Below are 17713 nucleotides of genomic sequence, written 5' to 3'. Positions count from 1 at the left end.
TTTGAAGCAAGGTCCTTCAGTTAATTGGGCCCAGTGATTAGCAGTTGTTGAAGTACACTTGATGTTCTTTAGGAGTGAAGTACATTTTAGCTGTCTTTGTCTTCTGATCAATCCCTGTGCATGTTGGTGCATAGCTACAGTGAGAAAGATTTCTGCATCTTTTGAGAAGCTGTCGTATTGAGAGCCTGGAGGCATCCTTATCTGAGGCTCCTTTGAGGAATGCTGGTTCCCACTCTTCAAATTGCTGCAGGAAGGATTACCCTTAGATTCTCCCATGGTCATTGGAAAAGGCCTTTCAAAATATACATTTCGAGCAATATACAGACCTGTGCTTTCTCCCTTTCTTGCCTCCCTCTTCCACAGAGAGTTGCATTGAAAGTGGTCCATTTTAGCTTAGTTTGACCATCATCCTGCACATACTATCTTTTTATGAAAGGTGAACCAGAATTCTTGGGTGCGGTAAATTATAGTCCTTTGCACCAAGATTCTTCTACTTGGTGGTCAGCAAAGTCCGAGTTTTGTCTTGCTGTAGGCACTGGTAAAAGCCCAAAGCCTGATCATGTTCAGCCATTTAAGATCATTCTTGTGCAGTGTGGGGATTGGTTGGCCACATTCTGGTATTCATGCAGTTTGTTGTCCTCAGCTTTCCTGGAAGCTTAGCTGTATTACTTTTGCACGGCTCGCTGAGTGTTGCTGTGCAGTGGTAAACAACTGCTGCATTTCCTACAAGAGGGAGCAGCATTTTGTTGGAAAGGAAAGTAGTCTCTGTGTGCTGCTTGTCAGTAAATTGCTTTGGGTGATGTGTTACTGTTTCTTAAAATGCTTTTTCTGCTTTGGCAGGGAGATGGAAGAGAAAGTCACACTGCTTAATGGGCCAAATAAGCGACCAAGGTAATTATTTGAGCATGTGCTTGAAAGGAAGACTGGAGAGAATGGCTCCCCAGAGAGGAACTTTGCTGGGAGATTTAGTCTCTGACAGCTTTAATGGAATGATGTTGTTTAGAATGTCCCTAAATGCTAGGAATTTGACATACTTGATACATGGTTACTGTCCCATATTTTACTCTCCTTTTTTATATGCTGCCTACACCAATGTCTGGAGCCTTGCCTCAGCAGGTTCCATGCAGCTCTGATCTGTCCTGCTGAGGATATAGTCTTTACATCCTGTACACCTGAGGATGTAACGTAGATCCTTCCTTTCACACAGATTCCCTTAAGCAGGAAGAATATGACTGTCTCAATGTTGAATGTTAAATGAATTTAAAAATCTTTCATAGAACTGGCTATGTGCAGAGGTTCTCCCCAGTCCTCAGCGAGCCTGTAAGCAGGGTTGCTCTGTGAAGCAGGTAGCTGCTGTGACATGTAGAGCTGATTTTCTGTTGATTTATCAGATACAATTTGACCATTTTTTTCCCCTCATAAACTTAAAAATATTATCTGAGCACTTTTTGTGAGATTGTTGAAGTTCAGAGGGTTGCTCACAAACTGCTTACTTTGATTACAACTTCCATTTTGCAATCCGTGAATCGATTCTTACCTGCACCAGAGTTATATTTTTGCCCTCAGATGGAAGCCTGTAATTTGTACAAAGAGAAATGAGAGGAGGTTAGAAGGTTTTGGATGCTTCTGTATTTTGAACAAGATTTCACAACTGTTTGTAAGGCTTTTGTTTTTCACCGATTATAACAGCTCCACGACCATTCAGTGAAAGCCCCATCTTTTTAAATGACATCAAATTGGACTGTAGGCTTTTTTTAATGCTTGTTGGAGGCTACTTTCTCTATTGCTTTGAGACAGGTTTGATCCTGAGTCTCTCTGTAGCAGCTGAGGCCTCACAACCACTCAACAAAGAGAACAGTGTGAAAATAAAAGCCATGAATGGTTGTGAAGGGAAAGCTGATGGGCAACAGCAGGGAACTATGATGACAGTGAATGCAAACTCATTATTAAAAACATGTGTGTTTTGGGGGTGTCTTGTGCAGGTCCAGTACTGTGAATGAGGCTCCCATTGCAGTGGTGACTTCGCGCACCAGTGAGGTGTATGTTTGGGGGGGTGGGAAATCCACCCCCCAGAAGCTGGACACCATCAAAAGTGGCTGCAGTGCACGGCAGGTGTGTGCTGGCAACACTCACTTTGCTGTGGTGACAGTGGAGAAGGAGCTCTACACCTGGGTGGTAAGTGAGGGGAACTGCAAGAGGGGAGGAAGGGTGGGAGAGTCGAGTCCAGATTCACTGCTGATCATTTGTGAGCCTGTTGGAATCAGATGGGCAAGCAGCTTGGAAAAGGAGAAATCTGCTTGCAGTGAACTCTGAGGCCATCTGCCTCGAGGCTCACCCAAGTCTCCCAAGGCAAGAGTGGTTTTGGCAGTTTAGTGTCATGGCAGGAGGTGTATTGGAGACTTGCTGTTCACTTGAGGATTGTAGGCAGTGGACTTGTAGGCTCAGATGCTGAGTCAAACATCTCTTCCCTTCCTGACTACTAGAAATGCACTGGAGACTTTGTGATGCTCTATTTGCTTTGCGTATTTTTTGAGGAAGGTTTTCCAAAACCAGAATGGTTGGGATGAGGGACCTCATAATATGGATGTTATGTGAGACAACTGGTGGATGAAACCAGAGATGTCTTACACTGAACAACTCTGCATTTTATGATGTGTGGAAATGCTGTAATAGTTTAAAATGAATAACAAAAATATTGGCATATAATGCATTTAAAACAATGGAATCCAGTCTTCTCAGGCTTAAATGGTCAGTGATATGGAGGTGTTCTGCATCTCCAGGCTTCCACAGGCTTTTGTATGGATGGTGCAGAATATATTAAGACAGATTGGAAAATAGTGATGGGTGTGTGAGAGAAGAAAGAGATCCAAATGGGAGGAGAGCAACTTGACATAATTTGCTGGATGTTCCTGCAAGATTGGCCACTGAAAACTGTCAGCTGGCTATTAATATTTTAGTTTTAGCTCCAACACACTCAGAGTTGTTTTGTTTTTCCTGTAGAATTCGTAGGTGTGGCCACTTCGGTGGCATTTGTTCCATGTTATGGGTTTCTTTGCAGCCATTAGGATTTAGAAGTGCGGGTCAAAAAGCTGAAGGATGAATTTCAGTCCTGTAACAGGGAGTGGGTTCTGTAACCTGACAGATGAGAGAAGGGCAGGGATTCCTTAGCAGCTGGTAGCCTGAGGCCACATCACTCCTTGTTAATGCATAACTGCCTGAGAGCCTGTGCTACCGTTTAGAACGTTGCCTGTCGTTATGCCATGCAGCAGATAGCAGGCTCCTCCCTAAGGCAGCTAACACACTTGTTCTTTGCTGTGTTCTGTTGTTCATTCAAGGTTTTGTAGTTATTGGCACCGTCTGTGGATCTGTGGGTTCGTAACCTTACCAGCTGTTTCTGTCTTGCAGAATATGCAGGGGGGCACAAAGTTGCATGGGCAGCTGGGACATGGAGACAGAGCCTCCTACCGGCAGCCAAAGCACGTTGAGAAGCTTCAGGGAAAAGCCATTCGCCAGGTGTCCTGTGGAGATGATTTCACAGTGTGCATCACAGGTGAGGACTGGAAGGAGACCACTGTCCCCTCATTTTCCTGGGCTGCAGAGGTGTTTGCCTTCATGATAAAATTAGCAGAACAGCTTTGTGTGCAAAGGGGAAAGTCCCGTATGTTATTCAGCCTTCAATTTTGAGTACAGTAGGTGTGGTAGTGGAGATAGATCAACATTATTATGCCGAGGATTATACATTAATATACTCACAAGAAGGCTGGCTGTTTTTCTAAGGTTGTGCTCCTTTTTGGTGATGAAGCTGGGTGTTTTGCACAGCTCCCTGTGGCTATGCAGAGTCCCTGCTCCTACCCAGCGCATGTGTTGCCTCCACATGTGCCTGCATTAAAGACAGAGGAGCCCAAAGTCAAGAATGTAAATGTGTTTGAAACTCTCTTCGGACTGTGTGGGGAAACTGTCACCCAATGGTAAAAGAAGATCTGTGTCTAAATTTTGCTGTTTAATTCAGAGAGCTTGAGACCTGGTAGCTGCCTGTAGTTCTAACCCTGCTCATAATTTTTAAGAAGTGTTAACTGCAATGGTGTCTGTTATGGAAGAATTAGAATCTTGCTCTAGCAAGTTTCCAGCTTATTTTGCCAGTGCTGGAAAAGCAGAGGTTTGACAGAGATACGCGCAGATGCTCAGTGTGCTGGAGGAGCGGCTTAGGGAGCCGCAAGATCAGTTTCTGGATTTCTGTTAAAGAAAGTGGCAGGTTCAACGTGAGATTTTGTTTTTATACTGGTGGCCTGAAACAGCTGTAGGTTGTGCTGTAAGGTCATCTATCTTAATGTGAACAAGGAAGGACTCCATAGTCTTCTGATGATGTTATTCTGCACTAGAGAGGATGACTACAGAAAAAAAGGTTGCGCTGACTGTGTCCTAAGAGGTTAATATGCAGCCTAATGCAAGCTCTGTGTGCTGACCTGACTTCTCTTGTGTCCTTCAGATGAGGGCCAGGTGTATGCTTTTGGCTCAGACTATTATGGATGCATTGGCGTAGACAAGGCTTATGGCTCTGAAGTACTTGAGCCCTTGCAGCTGGATTTCTTTCTTACAAACCCTGTGGAGCAGGTCTCATGTGGAGATAACCACGTGGCAGTGCTGACCAGGAACAGAGAAGTCTACACATGGGGCTGTGGAGAGTACGGTAGGTAGAGTCTCCTTGGTACTGAAAGGCACTGGGGCATGTCCCCTCCAGAAAGTGGCTTGATACACGTGTCTGGATGGGGACTGTCTGGTATGCCCTGGGGGGCAAAGAACATTGTTTCTTTGGGGCTTTATTTCCTTGTAAGAATGGGGAACTGGAGACCAAACCCTTGGGACTTTACTCTGGGAAATTCTAGGGTGCCACTTCGCTTCCTTGTGTGTAGGGTAGTTGGTCTGTCAGTGGGACTGGGTTGCCTTGAGGACTGGCAGGCAATGACGGATGTCACGGAGCAGGTTTCTAGTTATGGAGGGAGATTACTTTGGGACTGCAGGGAGATGGTACCATTTTTTAGAGGTGAGCATGTTGTGAGGCCGTTTCTAACTGCAGTGTTTCTCTGATGCAGGACGCTTGGGCTTGGATTCAGAAGAAGATCATTACACCCCTCAGAAGGTAGGGCTGTGGTGACTGCTTCTGAAAATCTGCATGGACATAAATCCAAATGAGTTGGCATTTGGAAATATTAACTGTCTGAGGCTCAAGTGTTTTTTCTGAGGTATCACAGAGTCAGCGAGGATTTTAACTTTACTTTGTGACTGTTTTGCTTCATTTGTCTGTAGAAATCATGGCAGAGGGACATGCTACTCCCAAACCAGCCAGCATCATGACTTAGAGCTTCATTGCTCTGATCCCCAAGCTGGAACTAGAAATGGCAAACTTAATGTTGTAGAAATCACAGTAGGAGATAAGAAATTGCATGGCTTGGGTCTGTAAAAGCAACTTGCAGCAGTGTGAACAGCTACGGAGAATCATTGCTTTCGACATAATGAGTTTAAGATGAGTTGAAAGTAAAACTCTCTTGAAATACAGAGCAAGGGGTAATTGAGGTAACTTAACCCATTGAGGGTTAGAAATCAACACGGATGCGCTTGGAAGCCGAATATCTTTGATCACACAGTATCATACTCAAACAGCACAGACCAAGCTCTGCTCAGCTAACTGGGTCTGGTTCTGGGTCAGCTGGCCTGGGTGCCTGTGCACCACATTTCTGGTTCCAGTGTTGGCTCACTGGTGTCTGCACGCGAGGTGTAGAATGCCTTGAATTTGTGCATTGTGACCAGAGTGTCAGTACGCTGTAGACTTTGTGATGTTCTTGCACCTTCATTCAAAATAAGCGCATTGGGTATTGCCAATGCCCAGACTAGCTGAACCACTGCTCTAGCCTTGTGTTCTCCTTGTGCCAGCTTCTGTGTAGTAGGTGCTGGGATTTTGATTTTCTTAAGATATATTTCTTCAACATAGGTGGATGTTCCAAAGACCTTAAACATTGTGTCCGTTCACTGTGGCTGTGATGGGACTTTCCTGCTCACCCAGACAGGCAAAGTGTTGGCCTGTGGGCTCAATGAGTTCAATAAGCTGGGCCTGAATCAGTGCACATCGGGGATAATCAACCATGACGTAAGTGCATTTGGATCCCTTGCTCCAGGTCCCAGCAGTCAGTGGTATATGGGGAAATGGAGATCCTGTGACAGTAACAACGCGTTCATTAGTTTTGTGCTGATTTGTTAGTTCCAGTCCAAGACAAAGGGGACTGGGGTTGTAGGAAGAGGCAATTTGTTCCTCAGTTTCCCATCTGCTCTATGCACTTGTGTCAGATCTGAGGTAGCGAAACAAACAGTCAGCTGCTCCAGAGTGACTTGGCCAGTGACATGGATTCTGGCAGTCCTTTACCATCCCTATTGTTGGGACTGCCTAGGTTAATGTTGTGGTCTGCCAAGACCTGCTTGGGTGGGCCTTAGCTGATGAATGTGTGTTTTTTCACTCTGTGCTTACTGACACATCTCTTCTCAGACATACTGTGAGGTACCATATGCCACTTCCCTCACTTTGGCCAAGCAGCTGTCCTTCTACAAGATCCGTACCATTTCTCCAGGGAAGACGCACACAGCTTCCATTGATGGTGAGCCCTACATATTAGGAAGTGAATGCTGGTTGCTGAAATACTTTACATCAGCTTTGCCCTTTCAGTCTGGCCCTTGACATTGACAGTTGTGCTCTTGGTAGCAGGGCTTATGCCTGCTCCAGGAACCCAAGATTCCTTTTCCTCAGCAGTGTTGCCAGCTCATGGCCAGCTGAAGGAGCAACATCAGCTCCTAAGCCAGCCTTCCTTTTTCTTAAAGGAAAAAAAAATGTCTGGCTGAGAATCATGCTCTGGGGTAGTGCAGGAATAGGTTATGACTGCATTAGGCTTTGGCCAAGTGACACCAGTCAGGTAGCTGTGAGGAGTCCCAGCCCGCAGCATCAGAACAGGGGAGCAATGGGAGAAGGGACGGTGACATGTTTTCAGGCTCAAGCCATTCTTCTTGGCTCACACTGTCCCCTCCCTCCCAGCCTGGCTGGCTTCTCAGCAGTCCTTCCTGGTCATGGGCTGTTGCTGCTAGTTCTCTGCATGCATGGCTGCTTCCAGAGTTGGGCCCTCGCTGTTACTGTCTCCTCGTTCCTCCTCTCAGAGCGAGGCCGCCTGCTGACCTTCGGCTCCAACAAGTGCGGACAGCTTGGTGTTGGGGACTATAAGAAGCACCTGGGAATTAACCTGCTGGGAGGCCCCTTGGGGGGTAAGCAGGTGATCAGGGTTTCATGTGGAGATGAATTCACCATAGCTGCTACTGACGGTGAGTGGGTCTTTGCAAAGTTGCGGTGGGTTCCTTAGAACTAGATCTTCAGGGTGGTTAACTGGCTCCCACTGAGCATTTCCTAGACCATGCCTGCAGCACTGTACTGAAATAAAGAAACCCTCCTAGAGTGGGGCTGTCTGGCCCTCTTGGTTTTCCCAGCACAGCGCTAAGCGTTTGCTGTCCCTGGGGTTGCAAAGTGCTGGCTTGGTGGCTGCCTGTTAGATTTGTTGACAGTTTGTTTTTCCACTGGCAAAATGGAGCTGTTGGATTAGGTGCTTTGGGATAGCAGTTAACAGCAGAGAGGCTGTGTTGCTTGTAGCAATTACAGGCCAAGTGGGAGGGAGTAAATTGAGGCTCCTGACTGTCTTTCCTCAGACAACCACATCTTCGCCTGGGGTAACGGTGGGAATGGGCGATTGGCAATGACATCAACCGAGAGAGCTCATGGCTCGGATATTTGTACCTCGTGGCCTCGGCCAATATTTGGATCATTGCACCACGTTCCAGACCTGTCGTGCCGTGGTTGGCACACCATCATCATTGTTGGTAAGTGTAAGTTTAGGATGAGATGTTGGGATCTCAGTTATGGTGATGTATTGTTTGCCAGGGCCCAGGCTATAAATCCTGTCTGGGAACAAGACATGGTGCTGTAGGAGGAAGTGGCGAGTTGCTCTGAGCTCTAAGCCTGCAACATTGGCTTTGTTGTGTGCTATTATAGGAATTGTCTTGCTTTCCACATGGTACTTTAACTGAAAGCATTTTCCCTTGCAGAAAAAGTGTTGAACTCTAAAACGATCCGATCCAACAGCAGCGGCCTGTCCATTGGAACTGGTGAGTAACCTGCCCTAGGGAGCTGTGGGTTAAGTCCATTCAGTGGTTAGGCTGAGTGGGTCCAGTTTGATCCTGCAGCGTGGTGTCTGTGTCTGAAAGGCCTCACGGAAGAGCTCAGAGGGAGGAAGTGTAGTTAGTGCCATGCATGGGAAGGGATGGCCCAAATCTAAGAAAGAGAGAACTGAAACAGAGGAGGGAGAACATGGATGCAGCGAGGCCTTAGTAGTTGAAGAACTTCAATTTGACAAGGAAAAGCTCAGGGGAATTCACTGAAGGGAGCTGATAAGGGAAAGGGGGTTATGGGGCAGCTACTGGAGAGATGGAGTCCGGTTTCTTGGACCTGTGGGAGTGCTGAGGGTGAGAAGCTGCAAAAGACTATTATGCACAAACCCGTTTGGAGAGGCCTGCAGGGAGGGTTAGGAGATAAGCTGTTGAGGGAGATGCTGCTAGCATGTGCACTCACTGTGGCCATACAGCCAAGTTTCTGCATATTCTCTGCTCCAGCTGGAGTCTGGCAACAGGAATTGCGGAGATGAGGAAAGAATAAAGTTTTCACTCTTGTTTGCTAGTGGCTCAGAGCTGCACAACTGGAGGAGGAGAGGAAGAGGATAATGAACAGGAAGTGGAGACTCCTAATCCCAGTGGAGGCTTTCGGGGAACCATGGAAGCGGATCGTGAGTTGGGGGGCTGGATCAGCACCACAGAAGCTAAGGGAGGCAACAGTGCTGACAGCAGCTCCTGCCCTGGCTGGCTGCGGAAGGTAACGTGGTGTCTCAGAAATGCCTTAAAATGGGGATCTAGGCTGGGGAAAGTGAGTGACCCCTTTCACCTTTAAGGGATGCTCCAAAAGGTCCTCAGAGCTGTGCTGCGCAGGGGAGCCCTTTAGGTCTTGTTGCTTTTTTTTTACCACAAGAGGGTGTTGGTGCATTGGTTGAGGAGACAAGGCAGGCAGACCTAACAGTGCTGCTTTTGTGTATCCAGGAGCTGGAGAATGCTGAATTCATCCCCATGCCTGACAGCCCCTTTCCACTGAGTATGGCATCGTCAGAGCCCGAGAAGGAGACTCTCCCTTACCAGAAACTTCAAGGACTCAAAGTGGCCTCTGAGGAACCTGTTGGATTAAACGAGCCCAAAACAGAGCCCTGGGTAACGTTATCCAAGTGAATGCTTGGCCAAAAGCTCTCGGGGACCATAAATGGCAATGTTTGAATTATGGGGAGAGCTAAAAAGGGGGTGTCGGATTGGCCTAATTAATCCAGATGAGGAAAAGAGAGCTGGTGATAATCAGAAATGATGTTGCAAAGAGAATGGTTCACAGGGATCTACAACACAACACCGGGGCTTGGTCAGATTGAAAATAATGAGACCAGTTCTGTGGAAAAATGCAGTTAATGCAGTTGGAAAAAAAAGAAGCCTGGGGCCTAGAAGCCTAGCAGAAGATAGAAATGCAGAAAGCAGAACTTCCTATGAGATAGGTAGGAAGAAGAACTGATTTAGGAAATCACTGAGAAATTACAACCTTTGAGACTGCCTTATTCCAGGAATTTTCTGTCCCGAGAGGAGGCACAGGTGCCAGGTTTAGGGAAAGGTGAGTAAACCAGATGGTTTTTAGTAACAGGAGGACAGGACCAGCTTTCCCAGAAAAAGGAGGAAGTTAATGGCTTTGTGCTGAAGATGTAATGGCTAGTAGCTTGCTGACCTTGGCTGCTAGGAGTTTGTGAAGCTAGGTGACGTTTTCTGTGCATGGCTTCTTCTTGTGGCCTATACAACTCCTGGCCTTGCGCTCAAACCTGGCTTGACTTTTCCTCCATGTCTCTGCAGCCGTCTTGCCTGAGTCCAACCTTGCCGTGCAGTGAAGGGAATGCTGCGTCTCCTGCTGGGGGCTGCATGTGCAGTACTCTGCAAGTGGAGGTGACGCACCTCCGAGATCTGGTTTTACAGTGTCTGGAAGATCAGAAGAAGCTGCAGCAGGAAACCATTCGTCTGAGTGCCCAGCTCCAGTGGTTCTGCAGGGGGACAGAGGGAATGCGGCAGGTGAGGACCCGACATCTAGGTGCACATCCATGCTCGGGGCTCACTGCGCTGATCCTAGCTGCTGCCTGGATTGTGGAGGCTATGCAGAAGGAAGCAGTGCTTAACAGGCGTCTCTCTTAGAGCAGAGTGGGGAACTCAGCACAGAGCCTGTCTTGTGTTTGAGCTGCTGATGCAGGCTCTGGTAGTAATGACAGGAATGAAGCCAAGAAGCGTTTCCTATGATGATAGCCCAGTCCTTAATGGACGGGGGGTTCCCTTTTATTTCTCCTGGTGAGTAGGGATGGGCAGTCAGATGTCCCAGAGAGTTGCAAATGGCTGTGGAGAATAGAAACTGTGTCTTGGCAGCTCCTAGCTTTTTTGAAGCTAGTCCTGTAGCTATTTGGATAACTGCTGTGTGTTTTGGCAGATGGAGGTTCATTCCAAAGGAACACAGACAGCCAAAGAGGAGGTGGAAGTGGATCCGAAACCTGACTTGGATTCAGATTCCTGGTGTGTCCTGGGACCGGACTCGTGCCGCTCCAGCCTCTAGTCTCCTGAGCCCACTGGGATCCATCTAACTTCACAGCACACTAACCGAACGCAGAGAGCGGCTTTCCTGGCTTCAGGTCACTCGCAGACAAGGAGCGAGGCCGGAGGCTCCAGAGCAGCACCCATGTACGTTTGATATGAACTAGGAGTGAGTTTGAGAGGGGAAGGGCCCCTGAACTCTAGGCCAGCTCAGTGACTGAAGCAGCAGCAGCTCCTCTTTATACCTTACCTGTCAATTCTGCACATGAGGCAGAACAGCCCCATTACAGCAGTGGCTCCAGTAGAGTCTTGTGGCCCTTTCATTGTTTCACTGCTTCCTGTGAGCTGCCTTCAGGACCCCAGTATTCATCACTGCATCTCTAGTTGGGAGGAGGAGACGTGTTTTGTACTGAAGCTGGCTGAACCCCAAGACTCGCCACCTTTGCTTCAGAGGGGTGACGGACTAGGAATCTTTCCCTACCACATGGTAAGGCCCTGCCAGCGAGCTGCTCCTTTCTGCTCGGGGGCAGAGGGAGTGGAGTACGTCTCATAGCGGAGGCAGTGGAGGTCGTCTTCTTAGGAAGATAACGGTAGGCAACCTGTCCCTGGCCTCGAGGCACAGCTGGCCACATGGCTGTGTCCAGTACCCTGTATACACAGAGTTTAAAGGCTTTATTCTGGGTGCCTAGAGCTTTCCAACTTCGGGATAATGCACCGAGATGAGTGAATTGGGTGTTGTCTCCGATAGTAGTAGTGGGGACTGTCTGAGATGGGATCTCTAGTTCTCAGTGTCAGACTGCCTGCTTCCCAACCAGATGACAAGTCTTTGGGCCTTAGACTAAGTCACCCATTTCTTGCTCAACTCAGTCTGGGTGCCAGAGATTCTGGTTTCTTGGCATAAGCTCGTAGCTGCTCCCTGCTTGGCTTCTGTTCTCGTCAGCCCCCGGTGCCCATGCCCTGTGTGGGTGTGGGAAGAATCAGTGTTTTTCCACTCAGTGTTTTGATGAAGCTGGAATGCTTCCTACCCAGAATAGGTCATTAATGCCATGGTCACAGGATGCAGCTTTTCCCAATGACCGTGAATGACCAAGTCTCTCTCTGGAATTCACCTTCTTTCTAGAAGCAAGAGGTTTTCCCAAGAAGATTGGAGATGGGAAGAGGTATGTTCTGATGCTCAAGATTTCCTCTTTTCCTCTTAGAGAATGAGGTTAATTTTATACCCCTTAAATGTATTGGCAAACTGACTTTGAACTAAGCTTTTGGGATTGGTAGGATCCATGGGAGCCTCCTCTGCCTTATGTGAAGCCTCTAGGGAGTCCTGAGTCCCTCTCACTGTTGCTGTGAGAGTGGGGTTGTGATTTTGTCAGGCTTAAACCATCCCCATCAGTGGCTTGTCACTAGAATTGTCTTAGGATATCCAGCTCAAATAGACCTATCATCTCTCCTAGACTTTTTCCTTCAAGAGACTGTTTGGGAGGAGCCAGAATTCCCCAGTTGTCTCCAGAGGTGGATGCCAAACCATTCTGCTTATAAGTTTATGCTCCTTAAATACTGCTTTGTTGCCTATTGCTAGTATCTTGGAGCTGAATCAAGTGTAGCCTCTCCAGTGCAGTGTCCAGGGCAAAGATTGTACTGGTTTGCCTGTCCTTTGTTACCAAACGAAGGGCAGGAGGACAGCCTTCCTGGGAGGTGGTTAGCATCAGGTGCCCTGGTGTGGCCACACATCACTTGCTTGCCCTTGTGACTCTGCTTTCCTTTCCCTGATGTGTGTTGGAGCCAGTTCTCAGGTGAGGGTCCCGGCACAAGGGTTGTTGTTGCGTTGGAAATGATTGAGTTGGTCACGTTGTGGCAGTGCCTTTGAGGAGCAAAGAGTTGAGCCTGAGCCATGTCCAATAAGCCAGCACAAAGCTGATGGGAGTCGCTCTCCTGCAGTGCACTGCTATCCTCATTTCTCAACGCTCTGCAGTTGGGAAGCTAGGTGCACAGACTGGGTTCCCCTTGGATTTAGTGGAGGATTAGGGTCCCTGACAGAAGATACCCTGTGCTCCACAATCTCATATGTGCCTTAGAGGATTCACACTATCCAGGTCATGCCTGTTACAGACCACAGATTTCACACCAGCCAGCTATGCAACCAAAAAAGCAGTTTAAAGCCAGCACCTTCGTCTTGGACTGAAAAGAGAAGGGCAAGTGGGCAGAAGTGCCTTTGAGCAGTTTGAAACCCTTTTCACTTCTCCCTTTCTTGCAGTGCTAGCTCTGTATGTGTTGGTCTCCTGCTAGTATTGCTACTGAGTTGTTATAGTTGAACACAACATATGCCTGCTCTGACACTCTGGCTGAAAACTAGTTTGTCATTGTCTTTTTTTGAAAGGTTAAAGGGTGGAGTGGTTTGGAGTTTCTGTTTAAATAAATGTTTAAACTCATTCTCCTGTGTTTGGAGTCTTTTTTTCCGCAAGAGAGGAAAGGACAATATGCATAATTGTCAGCTGGCTTCATGGCATTCTGCTCTTTGGCCACCTTTTGCTCATGGAAAGAGGGCTGGGGGGCTTGCAAATTCTTTGCTATGGGGAAAAACAAAAAAAACCAAGTTCTGTGTACCTTTATTTAAAAAAACAACAAACAAATAACACAACAACTCTTTTCTGTTGCTGCTGCATCTCCTCCTAGTGATATCCGGGAGCTTTTGCGTGTGTGTTTATTTCAACAGTTTGAGTGCCAAGTGGGAAATGAGTAATGGGAAGAGAGAGGGTCAGAGGAAAGAAGTACCTGTTTCTTGGAACAGCTTCTACTGAGTGTTAAGGCCTACAGAAGGGAGAAGCTGCCTGACACTTGCTCGGCCAGCTGTTCTGCCTGCTGTACTTAATGCCTGTCACTTCTAACTTTTTATCATGGTTTTCAGGACATTGTGAAATTTCTTGAGAGGGAGAGCTGGGTTAAAGGGTTAAAATTGCCAGAGATCTGGATACTGAAAACACAGTGGGTCTCAGAGGGATGTTGTACTACAGTAGTAGAAGAAGCAGCTGAGCTGGCATGAATAACACAGCTTGAGTAGTGCCAGGGTAACACTTACCACACCAGTAAAGCAGCAGGGTAAATCTGCGCTGAGCCTTGTGCTGTGGCTAGACTGTTACTAAGTTTTAAACTGGTTATGGGAGACTTTCTGGATACCATAGTATACTTTCATCTGAAAAAAAAGCTCAGCAAAGAGCAGTGGACTGCCCAGGAGTAGCTCCAAAACACATAAAGCCTGGAGAGTTAATTTCAATAACTCTCTTTAATCTACAGTTTCAATCTCGGCATTAGCCCTTTGCATATCACTTACAAGAAGCCCACAACAGATTAATTTGTTTTACAGTATCAAAAGCTTTTCTGTGTGTATCTACTCCAGTCACTGTTTGCACTCTGCTGACTTTTAGGATCCACTAAATGCAGTCAATAAAACATGGTGCAAGGGAAACTGAGTTAATATTACAGGACAGGCAGTGGTCCTGAATTTCTGAACTACTGTTTAATTCAGTTACACCTTTCATTAATTCAAGGAGGCTGGCATAAATCTTCCAGTTTACCCCTTTCTTACTTTTTGTCCCCTCTTGCTGTCCTTTATTTCAAAACTCTGAAGTTAGAGCATTGTTCTTACTTCTTAGATCAACTTGAATACAGCAAATTATTTTCCCTTGTTTTGAGTCTGTTTTTTCTCTCCTTTCTAGGTTTGCATACTCAAACCTGGCTGACACGGTGCAGCCCTGACCCCTTCTGGGACCTTTATGCTTTTCTGGCATCTGCCAAGGGGTGGCGATTTCTGCCTACCTATCCATAGGGCAGAAGCTCCCAGTTTCTTCCAGGAGGCTGGCCCGCTCGTTGCAGGCTGGTGTGTTTCTTCATGTTCAGCTTCTGACTTGTCCAGTTTAATCTAGTCACTTTTTATCTTTTTCTAGGCTCTTACAACGTGCTGCTACGTTACCGAAGGACTTGCAAAAGGAGCTACTGGAATTTTTTTGTTCCTTGTTTACTTCCTGTTGCAACTTTCTCATACAAAGACGTTCTTACTTCAGGAACACAAATCACTCTGTGACCATTTAAAACAACTTTTGCACAACAAAACTTGTTTAATAAATTAAAACTCAGAATCTGGAAAAATAACTGACTTATAGTTGGTAACAGTTCCATACATCCTGGTCTCTTGTACGTAGCTACAATAAGAATGCTACAGCAGCCAGAACCACTGTCACGTTCAGGAGTGAACATCTGCACCCATAAAGCAGCAGAGCAATCAACTGGCAGAAGCTCTCATGAGCAGCAGTACTCTGCTACTGGAGAAAGAAAAACCCTGTGTCTGCAGCCACCAGTGAGCTAAAGGAGAGCCGCTTTCTTCATGTCAGGAAGAAGAAAAAAAAGAGAAAGAGAAATAAGTCCAAATCTCCCTGATGTACAAAATGTGATTCTGAAGAACAGCCCCTTTGTGACGGCTGGTTTGCTCCTCTCCGCTGTTGTGCTGATGGCCTGTAGCAACAGCCTTTTTTTCCGTGCTTAACTGTCTGAGCCTTGCACCTACCCTGGGATTCAGTGCTGAGCTTAGTGGCTGAGAGCAGCCCCCCGGGGTCATCCTGCCTGGGGCAAACCTGAGCACAGGTACAAGAGCTTTAGTGTTCTCCTTATATGTCCTGAGATGTTCGCTTGCTGTACGTACCAGCTCTGCACTCGCAGCCAGTGTTGAGACTATGGAATGTGCAAGGGTCTGCGTGGAAAACCAGCAGAAAATAGGCAGGGAATCACAGCGCAGTTGGACACCACCTCAGCAGTGCTTCCTCTGCTGTGGGAATGGGGGCCTATTCTTGATGGTTTTGCATTTGGGAATGTGTCTCTCAGCTACTTGGGGATCAAATCGGCACCTGCAATAGGGGCAGGCAACGTAGTCCGGGTTTTCAATGGGAGGCAACGGGGGCAGGTTAGACATCTTCCCTCCCTTGGAGACCATTTGCTGCACCTGGCGGGCCTGGCGCACCATCTGGATGAAAAGCTTGTGCTTCTCTCTCCACTGGTTTCTTCTGCGCAGCACATTCTGCAGAAAGGAAAGGCAGTCAGAACAACTGGCACCACTGTTAGTCTGCATTCTCAATCTTCTGCTCAGGGTCCAACCTGGGTCATGCATCCCTGTTGATGTGAAACCCTCCCTGAGAAGCTGAGTCCCACCAAACAGATCAAAAAGACCAGCACCAAGGAAGACTTGAAGGAAATACTGATGGAGAGACATCAGTACTCGGAAAGAGCTTGAGAATAACCAGAAAAGGAAGCAGTAGGGCCAAGATAGTGGAGAGGGTTGCTATAGCTAGTGGCTTTAGAAGAACAGAGCTGTACCTTTCCACCGCCCTTGTTTTAACAGCCTGTGTTATTCCCTGGGTTCTCAGTCAGTTCCCTGCAGCCCTTAATGCCACAGGACTTTATGGCAGCAGACCCAGTCTGCATCCTGAGCATCCTGATTACAGCACAGAGAGAGCTTTCTCCAGGAGAATATCCTCACATTACAAAGGCAAGTCAATTATGATCCCTCACCCCCACATCTATTAGATTTTAAATGTATCTATTTATTCATTTTGCAAGAACATTTCAGAGGCAATAGCTGCATTGTATCCCTTAGCCCTGTGTATACTTTAAAGTGCTCACATCTCAGTCAGAATTAGATGTTGAGGTGGAAGGAACGTGAGCAGTATATGTGGATTGAGGGAGGCAAAGGGACTGTGCATTACCTGAGGCCTCTCTGACATCTTCCACTGCTGAAACTCCTCCAGGATTGTGCCTCTCGCTCGGGCCTTTCTGAAGTCAAACACTTTCCTCTTGGAGCCTTGGGTCTTGCAGCAGATACTCATGTGCTTCTCAAGTCTGACACGGAGAAAGTTACGTCCACAGAAGCTGCACTGTCCAAGCTCCCTCTCCTCCACAGCACTGGCGTCCTGGAGGTACAGCCCCTCTGTGGACAGGTGGTCACCAGAAACTTGGTCTGAGAGGGCAAAGGGAGACAGGCCATGTATTGGGGCCAGCTTTGAATGAGAGGCTAAATGCTCCATGTGCCTGTGGTCTTGAATTTTGCTGTTGCTGGCCAGCAGCCACTCCTTCTTGAGCGTCTCCATATCCAGCTCTTCAGGGTGGAGGGTGGTGCTGGGCTTAGGGATAGCAGACTGTGTCCCACTGAAGACTCCATCACCTGGCCCGACTGCAGCACTGAGAGTTTGCTCTTTAGGGCGCCTCACAGCCTTTTGCTCATAGGTCCTCTCTGCTTCTCCATATCTTCTTTCCTCTGCCTCAACAAGCTCCCTCTCTCTTTGAATCCTCCTAAGCACCTCTTCTGCTCTCATCAGCTTCTCTCTGAGGACGGCCTTTTTCTTTTGAATTTCCTTTTCCATGATCTGTCTATCTTCCTCCAACTTCAGTATGTAGGCCAGATTTCTCCTCTGTAGATGACAGGCTGGCTCTTTCGGCTCTGCTGTCCGAGGCGACAGCACTACAGCTACAGGAGACCTCCCTGCTGGGGGCTTCTCTTTGTTCTTCGGGCTAGTTCTACTCTTTGGAGCTTCCTCCATGAATGAGAAACTTCCAAGACATGCTGCGTTGACCACTGGAACACTCACACCTTTGTGAGAAATCGGTTTTAGGGGGTAGGCACAGTCCACACCTTCTTTCTGTCTGGCTACTGGCTTAGCCAGCAGAGTCTTGGTCTGGCTGGAGAGGTGCTCGCTCTGCAGTCCGGCCGAGCACAAGCCTCCATGCCCGGTGCTGTGCCACCTGCTTTCCACAGAAAGGCCGGACAAACAGCTGCGGCTCCCTGGGGCACAGAGATAGGGCAAACGTTCCTCTTCGGCACATCTGAGCTCACCCTGCCCGTTCTTCTGGCGTTCCAGCTGGGACCTGGGAACGAGCTTAGTAGCTGCCCCTCCAGAGTTCAGCGGTGGAAGCAAAGCCATTCAGCGCCTGAGGAAGAGCCCAAGGG

At 47.6% G+C, this 17713-nt stretch overlaps 2 protein-coding genes across 3 annotated transcripts in view; one reads left to right on the top strand and one right to left on the bottom strand.

Annotated features, from left to right (window-relative positions):
• The window catches only part of NEK9 (NIMA related kinase 9), a 25772-nt gene extending 12617 nt beyond the window's left edge, over positions 1 to 13155 (top strand). The window contains exons 9-22 of the mRNA XM_069858582.1: positions 841 to 891; positions 1983 to 2175; positions 3406 to 3550; positions 4487 to 4687; positions 5091 to 5137; positions 5987 to 6142; positions 6536 to 6644; positions 7195 to 7356; positions 7735 to 7905; positions 8131 to 8190; positions 8760 to 8950; positions 9172 to 9336; positions 10012 to 10224; positions 10631 to 13155. Of these exons, the coding sequence (XP_069714683.1) occupies positions 841 to 891; positions 1983 to 2175; positions 3406 to 3550; positions 4487 to 4687; positions 5091 to 5137; positions 5987 to 6142; positions 6536 to 6644; positions 7195 to 7356; positions 7735 to 7905; positions 8131 to 8190; positions 8760 to 8950; positions 9172 to 9336; positions 10012 to 10224; positions 10631 to 10753 (1987 nt within the window). The 3' untranslated portion in view covers positions 10754 to 13155. The remainder of the gene's footprint in view (positions 1 to 840; positions 892 to 1982; positions 2176 to 3405; positions 3551 to 4486; positions 4688 to 5090; positions 5138 to 5986; positions 6143 to 6535; positions 6645 to 7194; positions 7357 to 7734; positions 7906 to 8130; positions 8191 to 8759; positions 8951 to 9171; positions 9337 to 10011; positions 10225 to 10630) is intronic.
• Positions 8197 to 17713, bottom strand: ZC2HC1C (zinc finger C2HC-type containing 1C). Of its 2 annotated transcripts, none has more exons than XM_069858614.1 (2): positions 16476 to 17713; positions 8197 to 8371 (listed from the first exon to the last, which is right to left on the bottom strand). In XM_069858614.1, exons 1-2 carry the CDS (start codon positions 17685 to 17687, stop codon positions 8357 to 8359), a joined length of 1227 nt encoding a protein of 408 aa, XP_069714715.1. In that variant the 5' UTR covers positions 17688 to 17713; the 3' UTR covers positions 8197 to 8356. The 2 variants fall into 2 exon arrangements, with proteins under 2 accessions (XP_069714715.1, XP_069714716.1); XM_069858615.1 differs by lacking the exon at positions 8197 to 8371 and adding an exon at positions 15364 to 15790.

Source organism: Phaenicophaeus curvirostris, chromosome 5 (assembly GCF_032191515.1).
Source record: "Phaenicophaeus curvirostris isolate KB17595 chromosome 5, BPBGC_Pcur_1.0, whole genome shotgun sequence".
NCBI classification, from domain to species: Eukaryota; Metazoa; Chordata; class Aves; order Cuculiformes; family Cuculidae; genus Phaenicophaeus; species Phaenicophaeus curvirostris.
This window is presented reverse-complemented; position numbering and strand designations above follow the sequence as displayed.

Coding starts and splice junctions, on each gene's coding strand:
- ZC2HC1C (XM_069858615.1), bottom strand. CDS start 17,687: ATGGCTTTGCTTCCACCGCTGAACTCTGGAGGGGCAGCTACTAAGCTC. Junction 15,791..16,475: donor AGATGTCAGAGAGGCCTCAG/GTAATGCACAGT, acceptor TCCTTTCTGCAG/AATGTGCTGCGCAGAAGAAA.